Genomic DNA, 14,967 nt, shown 5'->3' on the forward strand with positions numbered 1-14,967 from the left:
ACATTTATTTAATATCTATATCCTTAAGCAAATAACGTAACAAAATATACCTACAAGGATAATACTCACTAAACGTAAGTATAATGAAACTACATGTATTTTTTAACTAAGGTAATTTTATATTGAGATACCTGTTTATGAGTACGCGGATCTTTATGTATCTATAACTATGTTCGCGATGCTTGAAATTATTTTTTGTATTTTTTCAAATGAATCTATGTTAAACATATACATCAACACTGTTTTGTAAATGACCTTTTTCTTATTTCATTTTTTTGGCATGAATTAATATTATTCAATGAAAACAAAAGTACAGATTTGTTTCACGAGACAAAAATTTTTTATCGTGTTCTTGACTAATTTAATTAGACGCAACTAATCTAAATGAAATTTCTACAATACACATATACAAATAAAGTTGTATCGATTATCACGCAATTGCACATTGCCTTTGAATTACTGCATTTACAAGTTAATCAATAGTTAAATGTGACCAATAGATTTATATATATATATATAGGACTGAAATTTACAAAACTTAATGTTTTCTAAAAATTGTTACTATTTTACAAAGAAACTTTACAAATAAACACTGTTTAATAAAGACTCACGTAACAAAATAAAGCAAAATTCTCTAGCTTTCTATTCATGCTCTTTAATTATATAAAATTATAAAATATTTATTTCATTTAAATGCATAATTAAAAGGTAAAAAGTGTCAGAGATCTATTGTTTGTTTATACATATACATTGGATTAAAAAACTTAAAACGATTAATGATGTTTATGATGATGTGGAAATGATCATTTTTTATAAATACCAAACCATCAAAACCTTCTATGCACAATATTGCATGATTGTGGTTTGAAGTTTGTTAAATTAATAGAGCAGAAAATATCAGCTAATATACATTGAATTGCTCTTCTGTAAAAGATTATGATGTACCCATAGAAGTTAAAGACTGATTAAAGATTTTCATAGACCAATCAAATGGTTGTCTAACAGAGGATAGACTTATCCATTAAGGCTAATCAGGTAGCTATTGTAACCAATACAAAAGTTCATCATTACAGAATTAACTCAAATAGTTTAAGAAGCATTTAAAAGTCCTCTGTGTTGTAATGAATCTTGTAATGTCTGGAATAATTGCAATTGTTGTTCAGGTTTCAATGTAAATACCTGGAAATGAAAATTATATTTACATAAGTTTTTACTTTTACAAGAATTATATTTATAACATTTACTTTGTTTCCTATGTATAAGAATAATTTTTTGACAATCCTTTTTGTAAAAATTATATTAAACAAATAAATATAAGATAAATATTAAATAAATGTTTTAAATTGATTGACTGATTCGTTGAAAACTTTTTTATAAAAGAGGCTAATTAAGAGAAGTTAATTTAGTTACTTTTAAGGTGCTTCCAAAAAAAAATTGTTATTAACATTTTATAAGAATATATGAAATATTAATAAACGTATAATTAATGTAAAGCCAATTAATGTATATATATATATATATATATATACATAATATTGTTTTTATTTTTAATGAATTTATTTAAAATTTTTTGGCTTGCAAATGCTTTTGATGAAAATATTATGATTGTTTAAAGCTTATTCAATAATTAATGCATGTTCTAATTTATATATACAAATATATTATAATTAAAAAAATAACTATTATTCTATAAATGGAGTGAATATTGATTATTGGCTACTAACTTGCTGTAAAAGTTTCTGTGGAGAAACTGTATGAATAAAACTTGAAATATATACATTGACAAATGTAGCCATCAAATATTGACAATCAAATCTATCCATTATTCCACCATGACCAGGAATAACATCACCAAAATCCTTAAACATAAAATTATTTTATTTGTGACAATTGAAATGTTATTATAAAATAAATATAATATCATTACTTTAATTTTAAATGCTCGTTTGAAACCACTTGCAAAAAAGCCACCAAATGGTCCTATCACTGAACTAAATACAGAAAGTGATAAGGAATGTAACATAAATGGATACATTGTAATAGTTGACTTCCATTTAAACTATAATAAAAAGATTTTATACAAAATATAATTTATATTTGGCATTATTAAAAAATAATTCATAATAATTACCATATTGGGTACTATTTTAAGATAACTTGGTAAAGTATATTCTTGTGGTTTAAACAAATAAGAAAGTTCACATTCCATTGTCATTCTACCCAGAGTTTCGCTATATTCAATAGGACAGACAAAATAGCGGTATTGGCTCATTGCGTACGATATCTACAAGATAAAATGTTTATTTGACAAATTTTCTTTTTTTAATATCTAACATATTTTTATAGCTTACAGAATATATATAAAAATATATTTTTTGAATTTATTGAAGAATATATACTTTATACATAATATTCGGATATTTCGTAATTTAAATATTATTTATTGTAATATATTATTTAAATGTTTAAAATATCATCTATATTTTAAAAAATACTTTGGCCATTATAAATTAACAATTTTATCTATATTGTAATATTAAAAAAACAATAATCATGGTTCAAAATAATATTTGCTTATATGTAATGTTTAAAAGTAGATAAGAAAATCTATTAAAATGAATGTAAATTCAACATTAATATTTTTTATTATATTGATAAACTTAAAGTAGTAATACAAGTAGAGTACCAAAAATACAAAAAAAATAAAAATATTTTCGTTATCGTATTTAAAAGCTACTAACCAATAAGCCAAGTACGACAGTTGAAATACCACCGCCAACAAAACCTTCCCATGTTTTTTTTGGCGATAACTTGATTAAAGGTGTTTTGCCAAAAAAGAATCCAAATACATATGCCATTACATCATTAATTACAATCATGCTTACAGGTACAATGAACCTACAAATAATTTAAGAGATAGTGGAATTAAATTGTATTATATATACTAAAAAAATAATGTACCTTATTGGACATTAACTCACCATATCAAACCTTCAAAGATATTTTGAATAATTAAATAACTTTGTGTTACAACGATTAGTAAAGCAACGTGAGTCCATGCAAATAATGAAAATTGTTTCATATAATATTTTTTCACCAATGACAGTACAAACCAAACAAAACCAATTATATATAAACAAAATGATACAAATCTATGATACGTTACAAGAAAACGTAAGTAGTCCTGAAAAATAAATATAATCATTATTTTATTGTTTTGTTTCTTTAAGGTCATTTAAAATTAACAGAATAATAAATTTAAAGCTAATTTTATTGATAGTAGAAGCCTTAGTGGTTGATAAGAGAAGCCTCAGAGTGATAATAGATATAGTTAGAATGGTTATTGATTTTATGTCACATGTTGCAAATGAACTTATATTATTGACAATCATAAATGCTTATCACTTAAAAATTAACATTTAAAATTGAATTTAATTATATATATATATATATATAAGTGTTATAAAATGAGATTTTTTACCGTTCTATTAATGACAACTGCAAAGTAGTCCATTAAATTTTCTCCATAAAAAAAGTAATTAGAAGTAATTAAGAAATACCAAGATAATGAACGAAACCAAGGTAAGCCATGAATTCTATATACTGCATATCCAATATTAATTATCTCCTCAAAACATTTTACTTGTACAACTAAAACCTGTTAACAGACAATAAAAAATGAAATTATATCAGTGAATTTACCATAAAAACTAGTTTTAATCATCAATTTTTAACTAACCGTGACCATCAATGCCAAAGGACCTCCATAAATGATAAAACAAAACCCTCCGATCATCAAGAAAGTAAAAATACCCCGGATAACCCAATTTTTCCAGCTAAGTAACAAAAAAATTAAATAGATGTGGTTAAAAATAGTGGTACATATATTAAAACGAATCTATTAAAAATATTAAGTTATAATAGTAAATTGTAGTTTAATTAACAACACTTTTATGAAATAAAAATATAAATTATTTAATTTTAATGTTAAAAAAAATAATGTACCGATCTGATAAGCCAGAGAGGGCAGATCCAAGTATTTCTGGGGTATGATCTGTTCCTTGTGGAAGAGTTTTTGAAAGCTCATCAACATCAAGTTTGGCATCATCTTCTGATTCAATATCTTCTTTCTACAAAGCAAATTAAGGTCAAATATTTTTGGACAAATTCTCTAATTATTTTTTAATATAATTACAGTTTATATACAATGTATAACTTTGTTCTAAGCAAAGAATATATATTTAGAAATAATTTAATTTTAATTTCGTCAGTTACAAGAATTAGATAATAATGATTATGGGAAACAACAATATCGATTATATGTTAACAAATATTATAACCGCGATAAATTATAAATATTAATTTTATAAAAATAATATTTATAAAATAATTAGATAATTAGGCATTTGGAAATTTAGGTAAAAACATATATTTAATAAGATTAATCTTAATTGTCGATTGATCATCGAATTCTTAGCAATTTTTGTAATTACTAATACGCGATAGATAGAAACTAATCGTCATCATTTTAATCTAAAATACTTAGTATTTGACTCATTTTTATACAAATAAGCAAGATAAAATGCCTTTATAAAAGATTTGAGTATAAATAAATTTAATATGATAAAAAGATATTCAATTATAATATAATAAAAATTATAATTAAATATAATATAATAAAATACGATTATACAGTATATAATGATTAATAAATTTAATAATTTAAAATTTCTATATTGTGCTATTTTTTTTTTTTTTTTTTTTTTTTTAAAAAAAGCAAACGAATTAATAATATTCAAAAAATAGAATAATTATACGTATAAATTTATATATGTAAAATATAAAAATATGAACATTTTCAATTTAAATATGAAAATATGAAGAAAAAATTAATGGAGTAAGATTGGTCATTCCGAATCAATAATAAATACAAACATCGTTGAAAATACTTAAGAAAGTGAGATTTCAGTTTTGAACGCAAGCTAAAGAATTCTTCGAATATTATTAAAAAACTTTTTCACGTAATTTTCCATTAATACTTTTATAATATATTTTGTATGATAAAGGTAAAAGAGGATGCAGGTAATAAAAAGTGAGAGTGATCTTGAAATCATTGTTGCATCAACACTTCGCACGACGGAGGAAAATAAACATTGGCTTATATGACCGAATTCTGCCCACTCCTACGCGAAAGGAACAGATGATTGCTAATAATGGTAATAATGAGCTTGCGAGCAGTCGCGACTAGTAGTTTATTTTTTATCCTCTATTTCCTTCCTTATATTTCGTCATCTTCGCATAATTACCAACAGGTGACTCGGTGCTTTTCTTTTGCCGCATAGACTTATCGAGAGGCACAACGAGTTTGCCCCAGTAGATGAAAGGGAAAAACATCGCGCGTGGGAACGGGGTTTAACAAAAAGCTAAAAAAACAGAGAAGCAAAAAAGGATAAGCAATGATAAATACATGTGTTTGCGCGTATTTACTTGATCGTCGACGACGTCCTTTGCAACCGCCTCAGCTACTGTCCTCTTCCGCACCTCGGACATGATGTTGCACTTGTTTCACCCGTAAGAGACTTAAGAGAAAGAGAGGACAGAGTGGAAGAGGTAGGAAGGGACAATGGTAGAAAATAATAGAAAAAGAGAAAGAGAGACAGAGAGAGAGAGAGAGAGAGAGAGAGAGAGAGAGAGAGAGAGATAAATAAAAGAATAGCACGAGTGGCAGAACCCTTTGGTATTATCAGCTATCGTATGCAACTCTTGATATTCTTCTTTTCGAGTCTACATAATCTTAATCTGAATAAAAACAGGCGTAGCGCAGAGGCGGAGCATGCGAATTGGCACAACCACGGCTACGAGATGGGGTGGTCCACTCCTCTCCGTACAACGTCGGTCGGCGCGCATGGACTCTTGCACGATACACAATCAAGTGACCGCGAGTTGAACAGAAAGCGCGCAGCTACTCGTAAAGGTTAAACAGCGCAGACGTAAACGGTCCGCGGTTACTATTACGGCGGCAACGACGACGACGACGACGACGACGACGACGACGACGACGACGACGACGACGACGACGACGACGACGACGACGACGACGACGACGACGACGACGACGACGACGACGACGACGACGACGACGACGACGACGACGACGACGACGACGACGACGACGACGACGACGACGACGACGACGACGACGACGACGACGACGACGACGACGACGACGACGACGACGACGACGACGACGACGACGACGACGACGACGACGACGACGACGACGAGCGACGACACAAGCAAAACGATCTACTTTCCCACTCCTTCGGTTCTTTAATATTTTTCCCTACTCTCTCTCTCTCTCTCTCTCTCTCTCTCTCTCTCTTGTGTAGTACACACACTCGCGCCTACAGACACATTCTCTTTTTTGCTATCTTTACATTTATCACATCTCCGTTCGTCTTGCTCTTCCTCTGTCACGTATATACTCCGACCTCTCTAACGCTCCATCTCACTCGTCTTCGGAAGCAGTCGATAAACCTCGTGAGTCTTCGTGTAATCAATTGTATTTGTTTTTTCTTTCCCCTACATTTTTTTTTTTCTGGAAAAACTTAAGGGAAAGTACTTCATTATTAACGATATTAACAGAGAGATGTGAACGAAATTGTCCACTTTCAGTTGAACACGAAAATAATGTGCTAACTGAACATTCCTTTAAAAATGTGTGCAAGTCTATTTTCCGCAGGTATAATGTTCACACGCATAATCATTTGCACATTTCCTTACACTTATATACGATTTGAATATTTTGGAAAATTTGTATTGATTGAGTGAAAATGTGATGCAAATATATGTATAAAAATTCAAAAGATATTTTGCGATAAAGAAATTCCATTTGTAAAAAGACCTTATTGCGGATTACGATAAGAACCATAATGCATTAAGTGCAGTAAATGTTATTTTTTTATTTTAAATATTTCCATTAAGCGGATCAATTCGATGTAATGAAAATCTTTATCTAACTTGATATGTATTATTAGATATACTTTATATATAAAATTGATAAACATTTATATTCTTACTATATTTATACATATATAATATGAATAATTATTTTAAATTTTAGCTTAGAAAGCATTAGTGACATCTACTGTCCTCTGTAGAATTTCAATACCTCGAACGATAACAACAAACAGCTGTTTATTGTTTTTTATTACTGTAGGTGGTAGTTGTTTAGACTTAACGTTTGATTATCCATACCTATACTTTCATATTATAAGAGATAAGTTACACATATTTCACCACGTTAGAAATTTCAATTTTCTTATTAATAACACGACACGTAGTCATTTATACATTTTTAGTCTGTAATAAGATGAAAGAAGTATTGTTGTTTTGCAATAAAAATATTTTATAAATAAAATAAGGTAACCACAATAGGAATAAATTAAATATATTTATTTTAAATTCATTTTTTGTTATAATAATTCGGTTGTATAATGACTGAAAGATCCAAACTAGAAATCAATATAAAAAGATTGTTAGGTCGATGTGAATTAATGGCAAAAGAAGATCAAAATGCGGATTCAAATCTTGAAATGGTAAATTTTAAATCAAATTTAAAGTAATACTTATTGAATAATTGCATGGATATTGATTAATTAAAATTATAGTACATTGAAGCTGCACAGGATATGATAGAAGAACTTCAGTCATCGCCAATGTATTATATTTGTTTATAATTATTTAATTTAGAAAGATTGAAAACTAGCTTTATTTATATGACATATAATTTAATTTGAAAATAGGAAACCATGTAGAGACGTTATGATTAAATATATAAGGAGGGTAGAATTTTTAAAAGGTATCTTAAATACTAAAAAATTAGAAGATCCTGTTGAAAGAGCAGCTGCTGTTCAAATGCTACCTGTTAATATTTTTACTCCAAATGAATTTACAAATGGTCCTAGTATAACAACTCAAATTCATCAGAAAGCAACAGCGAAATATGAAAAAGAAATACGTCAAGAATTATTTGAAACAAATTTAGGTATATAATAAATACATATATATTTATATAATGATTATTTATATAAAAGTAAGATTTTATTAACGAAACTGTCTAGCTAATACCAATGATGAACTCAGACAAAGACATATTAATTCAAATAATCAAGATGAAGATATAAATGCTGTACTAAATTATCATCACAAAATGCAAGAAAAAATAGCTGAAAATATGATTCTTATGACAAATAACATGAAAGAACATGCTTTGACAGCCAGTACAATAATAAAGAAAGATCTATCTATTTTAGAAAAGTCTGATAAATTGGCAGATAATAATACAACTAAATTAAAAGATGAAGCTTTTAAATTAGGAGAACATACAAAATCTACTTGGAGATGTTGGTTATGGGTAATGATTGCATTTGTACTAGTTGTATTTTTTAGTAAGTATAGATATATTATAAATTTTTAAACATTGTTTAAATAAAAGTTAAATTTTCACTTTTTTTTGCAGATATGATACTTTTCATAAAAATTGTAAAAAAGAAGATTTGAATGAAATATCATAATTTGTTAAGATAAATTGTTATATATAAAATATATTTGTTTTTATATTTTAATATTTTAAATGTGTACACAATTATTTACAATAGTTTCGTACCTTAAGCTGCATGATTATACGGTAATACAATATAGCATATTAGCGTTACTATTATGATTATTATTATAATACAATGGCTGCCACATTAAATACGCCAGGGCGTCCAGCACCTCCAAAACCAGTTTCAAAACCTGGTAAATTTTTCCATTTTTAAAAATTGCATTTAATTACACAATAGCTTTTTGTTTTGCATGTAACTGAAATTTAACGTTTTAATAAAATATAAAACTATTTTTAATTGATGTAATTAACTTACATCTTATTCTACTTATCAATTGACAAAAAGATAAACTATTTAGACAATGTAACATTGAATCATAATTATTACAACATAATATAAATTTGTTTTGTATTTGTAAAATAATAAAAATATACTGTACATATGCTATCTTATACTAAGAGAATTCTTTATCAAGTTATATCAATTATTAAAAATATAATTACTTTTTTCATTTTTAACTTCAGTCCTAAAATTTTTATTTGTTTATGTAACATCCTTTTTTTTAAGGCAAGGTAAAAGTAGTGAGAGCATTGTACAAATATGTAGCACAGCATGTGAGTAAAATATACAAACAATATTTAGAAATTGTGATTAAAGGACAAATTTTAAAAATATTTAACCTTTTTAATTTTATCTTTTAATAGAGCGATGAATTGTCTTTTGAGGAAGGTGATTTACTTTATGTATATGATAATGGGCAATCCAAAGTTAGTAATCGGTTACAAGCGCAATGTGGTAACCGAAAAGGATGGATACCTGCTAACTATGGTAAATTTATTCTAAATATTCAATACACACAAATATTTTATATTTAATACACACAAATATTTTTATCAAATTTTTTTTATTAAAATAATTTAACACAGTGGAAGAGCAAGTGGAGGAAATTATTTTACCTTTACACGAAGCCGCAAGACGAGGTAATATATCTTTTTTACGGGAATGTTTGAATAGTGGAGTATCTGGAACTGGATTAGATTCTGCTGGTAATACACCTTTATACTGGGCTGCTCGTGCTGGACATGAAGATTGTGTAAAATTACTATTAGATTTACCAAATCCTGCAGTGAATGCTCAGGTATACATCAATTGAATGGTAGATTTTATTTTTAAACTTATTAAATGATATAAAACAATTTCATTTTGATTTTTGTTTTTAATAGAATAAAATGGGTGATTCCCCTTTACATGTGGCTGCCAGTCATGGGCATTTAAACATTGTGAATCGTTTACTAGAAGCTGGTAACGATGCTACCTTAAAAAACAATACAGGCTATACTGCTCAAGAATTAGCTAGTGATCCGGTAATAAAAAACGTAATTCAATTGAGTCAGCAACATTATAATGCAAAAACTATACATGATTACAATGAAGAAGACTATAACGACGAAAGTGACTGAAATACATTCCTTATATTGTTAAAGATAAATTTATATTCGTTTATTTTTTATTTTATAAATAGTATATTTATTTATTTTTAGTATTAAATTAATTGAATTTACATAATACATAACATCACAGTTTAGATTCGATCTTCTGATGCACTATAATTTTTTACTGCTAAACCACCTGTTGTAGTCAAGCCTTAATAATAATTGTGCCAAATGTTCTCCACTAGGTTGAGCACGAACTCTGTTTAATGTTTTTGTCAACCAACTCATCAATCCATCCAATACGTCATTTAGTGATTTTAATTCAAGTTTTTCAGTTTCAAGTAAATTCTCTATTTCCCAAACAGAAGCATTGCGAATAAAATCATCGCACAGACGTAATAGTAACCTAATTAATTTATTCACCTATAAATAAAACAGTATGATATAAAACGGCAAAACAATAATAAAAAATATTTTTTAATTGAAACGTACTGGATTTCTTTTGTCAGCTCTTTCACTACTCATTAAAAAAGTTCGAGACATGACATTTATTAAAAATAATGCGTGTGCTTTTTGAACATCTTCAAAGTTGCGAGTATTTTTCATATTGTTTTCCATTATAGTGTATTGGCTTTCTATAACATCAACTTGAAGATAATATTGTAAATTATCAACGATAAAAATGAGATTGTTACGTAATTGTATTACATCAATATCTCTGAAAGTAAATAATATTTGTACTTAATTATGTATATATATATATATATATATATATATATATATATATAAAGAAAGAAACATAAATCTAGAGAGCCGACTTATTTATACATAAAAAATTTGTACTTATATATATAAATATATAATTCCTGTTAAATAAAAATACTGTATACTAACATAGTTTTTGAGTTCATATGATCTCGCCATAGATTCCATAAATTAATTTGTGTTTTTTTCACACGCAATAAAAATCTAAATAAAATATTGTAGTTTCCAAGAGTCGATGGGTTAAATAATAAATGTAATGGCCAAGTTACTTTATATTTTAACATTATCAAACCCCAACCTTTTTTATCTAAAATAAAAATTCAAATTTAAATTCTTTTACAGATATGGGAAATTAAATAATTAATAATTTCATACAAGTGGAAAATATATATCGTTTATAAAACTTTAATATATTACTTTTATGTTTGAAATTAATTATCTAAGATTATAATTTAAATAAACTTATTATAATAACTTATTATTATATATAATAAAACTTATAACATATACTTATTCTGTTATAAGCTTTATTTTCATAAGTACCTATAGGATCTTCTCTTTCCTTTTCTGAAAATTCTGTATTAACAGTATTGTGTTGCTCTTTTACTTCTCCAATTACTTCATCTTTGTTGGAGGGTAAACTGGGAACAGCAAAGGTAAAACATTCCAGTGCAGTTTCATCTGCAGATTGAGCCTTTCTTAAAGCCATTTGAAAAGCTAAATTTATATCACGAGATGTATGATTTGTTGGGATTTTATCAAGTATATGTGTTGCCAATCTGATAAATTCAAGAAACATATCTCCACGTCCCATTAAGTAAAAGTCTTTAATGAGTTTAAGACAATTGACAAGTTGAGCCTCTTCAACAGCGACATGCCATAAATGTTGAGTTACACAATGCTTTAATTCATCAACTGTCCTTTCAAACTCAACGAGCGCGAATGTTGGTTTTGCCTGTAGAGCCCGAAGTTTTTCAAAATATTCATATTCCTTTTCACCCCATATCAAATTTTCGGCATTAGTTATGACTTTTAGATCTTTTTTTTGGCGAGGATCATTACCAAACATAATTATTGTTTGACCAATTGTTAAAATTTTTACAGCTAATGATGGTCTAATATAATAAGGTAGTACTTCTACATTAATATCATAATCCCACATTTCATTAGAAAAAATTTTTTTATCCTTTTCAATATCAGTGTCTTTATCTTTATCTTTATCCTTTTCATCTTTGATAATCATATCAATAGTTTTTTCTGTTTTTTGAATAAAAAATTCTCTATGTACATCTTCAAGATGTCCATACAGCAACCAACTAGTTAAATGCTTATAAAAAACAACATGAACACAATGGGTCATTCTGTAATGAAAAAAAATTAAGTTGAGAATAATATTTATAAATTTCAATATTGTTATAAGCTGAAAGTACTTTTCAAGTGCTTGTTTTATTTGAGGAACACCTGTATGAACATAGTGATGTAGGCATTGTAAGATTTTACAGCCATGTAAATTTTGAAATTCAATCTATAAAAGAAATTTACTAAGTCAGAATGATGTCAATCATCATAAGTATAACGATAATTTTAATTCTACAATAATATAATAAAATAATATTTGTAGTAGATATTACAATTTAATTAATATTATCTATTATACTAAATTTTTAAAATGTCTTTAGAGAATTATATCATCATATAAACTATAATGATACATAAGTAGAGAATAAACATAAATTCTTACATCTTTAATAATATTATTAAGGACTGAAAATAAAGATAAATATTTTTGAAGTCTACAAAGAATCATAGATACTGGAGTATATCCATCATTTAAAATGATTCTTTCCATATCAACAACATCTTCTCTAAAAGGCTCTAAAGCTTTATCCATCCCATTACAAAGTGATGTAAGATAAAGTCCCTTCAACAATGAATTGGATTCTATAAGTAAGGACACAATAAATATAACTATTAAAAACAATTTTCAATATATTAATATATAATTTTTATTTACACATTAATTTTATATAAACTAACAAATATATTGCATTACAAAGACTAATTGAATTAAGCATTCATATAATAAGTAAATAAAGTCTTAAACTAATATCAATATTAATATTTAATATATTTGACGAATAAACATATTTTTAAAATACATACTTAAAATATTTTCAATTATAATATCCAATAATGTAGAAATGATACAGTAGTTCAAATAATATCAAAAAATTTAATTTTATGTTTTCAGAGTTAATCCTTATGAAAATTATTAAAATATCATTAAAATAAATTAAATCATAGAATCAGATGCAATATAAGAAATAATTATTGTTAAATAAAACGTTTGTAAAATTACTGCTTACCATCGAAAGAACTATTTTTTTTAATAAATTTTCTTATTATATTACATTCCTTAACTATTTTTAGAATGGAATTAATTAAAACTCTTTCTCCGGGATGAAGATAATTATCAAGTTGTAACGGCTAAAATATAATACACAATTTTAAATCGATATATCGTAACAATTAAAAAAAATTAAATCTTACATCTGTGTCAATAATGTGTGTGATGCTGGTAGAACAACCCCAAAGTGATAACAAAAGTTCATGCAACATTCTTTATATAAAATTTAGTTTTAATAAATGAACTGACACCTTTCTTCCATAGCACAATATAAAATAATGTAAAATATGTAAACAGTATTAGGATATTTAATGATTTCGAGGTTATGAAATTAATAAATTATGTTATATCAATGAAAATAAATAATAAACTTGACAATATTTACAACGTATTTCTCATATTTCTTAATTTTAAATGTAGATGTGGATAGTAAATCAGTCTTCAAAGTAAACTGATATGTTTACCAACACAAAAAAAAAATTAATTATATCGGTACGAAAAAGAGGGTATTGAATCCAATATTATGGCAGGTTAAATGCGTTTGCTGCAAATGAATATTTGCTAGGCTATATATATATAGGCGCGCGCGCGTGTGCATGTGTGTGCATAAAAAATATGGTCAATTATACGATCGTTGATTTTACTTACAATAGTGAAATATCGTGAAAAAATTATTTTGCTTAAATATATAATATCAATAACATTTGTTAACATTTTATATTTAATTAATAACATCCATTAATTAATTATCCTTGATAAAATCAGTTTCAGAAAACTGTAATCTTTTAAATCATTGTTGATAGAATTATAATTTTTTAATACTTTTTATAAAAGTATATAATAATGTCAAATTATTTTTGCACTTTATTTTTACAATTACGAACAGTATGCTTAAGTTCATTCCTACTGATTATTTGATATATTTTTATTAATTTATTCTAATTTATTATTAGTCAATAATTAAAAAATAGTATGTACAACTAATGTAGAGAAGTATATAATATATAATATAATTCTAATGTATATTAGTAATAAAGTAGCGTTCGTACATAAAAATATGCAATTATAAAAAAAATGTATATATTATATGAAAACTTATATATTCAATTATATACAAAACATGTACAAAAAGCAATTTACTACAAAGTTATTTATTCATTATGAATTAATTATTAGGTAATTAATTATTAAGAATTTAATTAGTAAGAAGATAAAAGGTTAAATTGGATTGATTGGTTGCGAATGCATTCTATTGTTTAAATTAAAAATTGTTGATGTCTAGTTTTGAGTTATCAGATTTGAAATGTTATATATATATATGTTATATATATATATATATATATATATATATATATATATATATATATATATATATATATGTATGTATGCATGTATGTATGTATAATATGAATTATTATAATATGATGAATTATGTCATACAAGAATTAGGATCACGAATCATGAAATTTTCATATTCTATTATCCAAATTTTGTGTCATGAAGATAGTTAGAAAGCGATTCAGTGTTGCCTTTTACTTACTGTCTTACCACAGACTATTATTGTAAACCATTTTTAAATTATTTAAAATTTAAATGCTTATTTGATCATATTAATGAGATAAAATTTCAAAAAATACTGTTTGTAATAATAACCGTATCACTTATGGTATCTAATCCGAAAATTGCACTTCTTTTTTGATAATTTATTTAATTGTATAATCTCCAATTATGTAAAACAATTTGTAATAAAATG

General features: G+C 26.1%; 4 protein-coding genes and 1 long non-coding RNA gene across 6 annotated transcripts; 3 read left to right on the top strand and 2 right to left on the bottom strand.

The window, feature by feature from the left end:
* Positions 1 to 718: 718 nt before the first annotated feature.
* Positions 719 to 5,643, bottom strand: Cds (CDP-diacylglycerol synthase). Of its 2 annotated transcripts, XM_011505954.1 has the most exons (11): positions 5,488 to 5,643; positions 5,307 to 5,423; positions 4,006 to 4,130; positions 3,740 to 3,836; positions 3,482 to 3,658; positions 2,982 to 3,184; positions 2,742 to 2,898; positions 2,132 to 2,284; positions 1,928 to 2,059; positions 1,725 to 1,859; positions 719 to 1,179 (listed from the first exon to the last, which is right to left on the bottom strand). In XM_011505954.1, exons 1-11 carry the CDS (start codon positions 5,548 to 5,550, stop codon positions 1,090 to 1,092), a joined length of 1,449 nt encoding a protein of 482 aa, XP_011504256.1. In that variant the 5' UTR covers positions 5,551 to 5,643; the 3' UTR covers positions 719 to 1,089. The 2 variants fall into 2 exon arrangements, with proteins under 2 accessions (XP_011504256.1, XP_011504257.1); XM_011505955.1 differs by lacking the exon at positions 5,307 to 5,423.
* A 626-nt stretch (positions 5,644 to 6,269) lies between these two features.
* LOC105367299 (uncharacterized) lies at positions 6,270 to 7,725 on the top strand. The gene is made up of 3 exons (XR_913053.1): positions 6,270 to 6,742; positions 7,124 to 7,598; positions 7,671 to 7,725. It is a non-coding gene; the product is annotated as an uncharacterized LOC105367299 (long non-coding RNA).
* A 69-nt stretch (positions 7,726 to 7,794) lies between these two features.
* Use1 (Vesicle transport protein Use1) lies at positions 7,795 to 8,562 on the top strand (the record flags this gene model as incomplete). The annotated part of the gene is made up of 3 exons (XM_011506401.1): positions 7,795 to 8,047; positions 8,124 to 8,450; positions 8,522 to 8,562. Coding segments are annotated over 3 exons (621 nt in total), but the record flags the coding sequence as incomplete, so codon positions are not given.
* Positions 8,563 to 8,684: 122 nt separating this feature from the next.
* LOC105367300 (osteoclast-stimulating factor 1-like) lies at positions 8,685 to 10,093 on the top strand. Its single transcript, XM_011505956.1, has 5 exons — positions 8,685 to 8,802; positions 9,177 to 9,223; positions 9,314 to 9,437; positions 9,536 to 9,747; positions 9,833 to 10,093. The coding sequence occupies exons 1-5, from the start codon at positions 8,742 to 8,744 to the stop codon at positions 10,067 to 10,069; spliced, it is 681 nt and encodes a 226-aa protein (XP_011504258.1). The 5' UTR covers positions 8,685 to 8,741; the 3' UTR covers positions 10,070 to 10,093.
* A 106-nt stretch (positions 10,094 to 10,199) lies between these two features.
* On the bottom strand, positions 10,200 to 13,475 carry Grip75 (gamma-tubulin complex component 4). Its single transcript, XM_011505957.1, has 8 exons — positions 13,358 to 13,475; positions 13,174 to 13,294; positions 12,549 to 12,748; positions 12,238 to 12,332; positions 11,351 to 12,168; positions 10,937 to 11,114; positions 10,535 to 10,760; positions 10,200 to 10,465 (listed from the first exon to the last, which is right to left on the bottom strand). Exons 1-8 carry the CDS (start codon positions 13,424 to 13,426, stop codon positions 10,214 to 10,216), a joined length of 1,959 nt encoding a protein of 652 aa, XP_011504259.1. The 5' UTR covers positions 13,427 to 13,475; the 3' UTR covers positions 10,200 to 10,213.
* Positions 13,476 to 14,967: the final 1,492 nt, after the last annotated feature.

This window comes from Ceratosolen solmsi, unplaced genomic scaffold, assembly GCF_000503995.2.
Source record: "Ceratosolen solmsi marchali unplaced genomic scaffold, CerSol_1.0 scaffold7, whole genome shotgun sequence".
Taxonomy (NCBI): Eukaryota; Metazoa; Arthropoda; class Insecta; order Hymenoptera; family Agaonidae; genus Ceratosolen; species Ceratosolen solmsi.

What these genes read in the sequence shown, in the direction of transcription:
- Cds (XM_011505954.1), bottom strand. Translation starts at nt 5,550, where the DNA reads ATGTCCGAGGTGCGGAAGAGGACAGTAGCTGAGGCGGTTGCAAAGGAC. An exon ending in AAGCACCGAGTCACCTGTTG is followed by an intron (nt 4,131 to 5,306) that starts GTAATTATGCGA and finishes TTTGCTTTGTAG; the next exon opens with AAAGAAGATATTGAATCAGA. An exon ending in CTCTCTGGCTTATCAGATCG is followed by an intron (nt 3,837 to 4,005) that starts GTACATTATTTT and finishes TTTGTTACTTAG; the next exon opens with CTGGAAAAATTGGGTTATCC.
- LOC105367300 (XM_011505956.1), top strand. Translation starts at nt 8,742, where the DNA reads ATGGCTGCCACATTAAATACGCCAGGGCGTCCAGCACCTCCAAAACCA. An exon ending in AAAACCAGTTTCAAAACCTG is followed by an intron (nt 8,803 to 9,176) that starts GTAAATTTTTCC and finishes CTTTTTTTTAAG; the next exon opens with GCAAGGTAAAAGTAGTGAGA. An exon ending in ATCCTGCAGTGAATGCTCAG is followed by an intron (nt 9,748 to 9,832) that starts GTATACATCAAT and finishes TGTTTTTAATAG; the next exon opens with AATAAAATGGGTGATTCCCC.
- Grip75 (XM_011505957.1), bottom strand. Translation starts at nt 13,426, where the DNA reads ATGTTGCATGAACTTTTGTTATCACTTTGGGGTTGTTCTACCAGCATC. An exon ending in ATAAAACAAGCACTTGAAAA is followed by an intron (nt 12,169 to 12,237) that starts GTACTTTCAGCT and finishes TTTTCATTACAG; the next exon opens with AATGACCCATTGTGTTCATG. An exon ending in GAGCTGACAAAAGAAATCCA is followed by an intron (nt 10,466 to 10,534) that starts GTACGTTTCAAT and finishes TTTTATTTATAG; the next exon opens with GTGAATAAATTAATTAGGTT.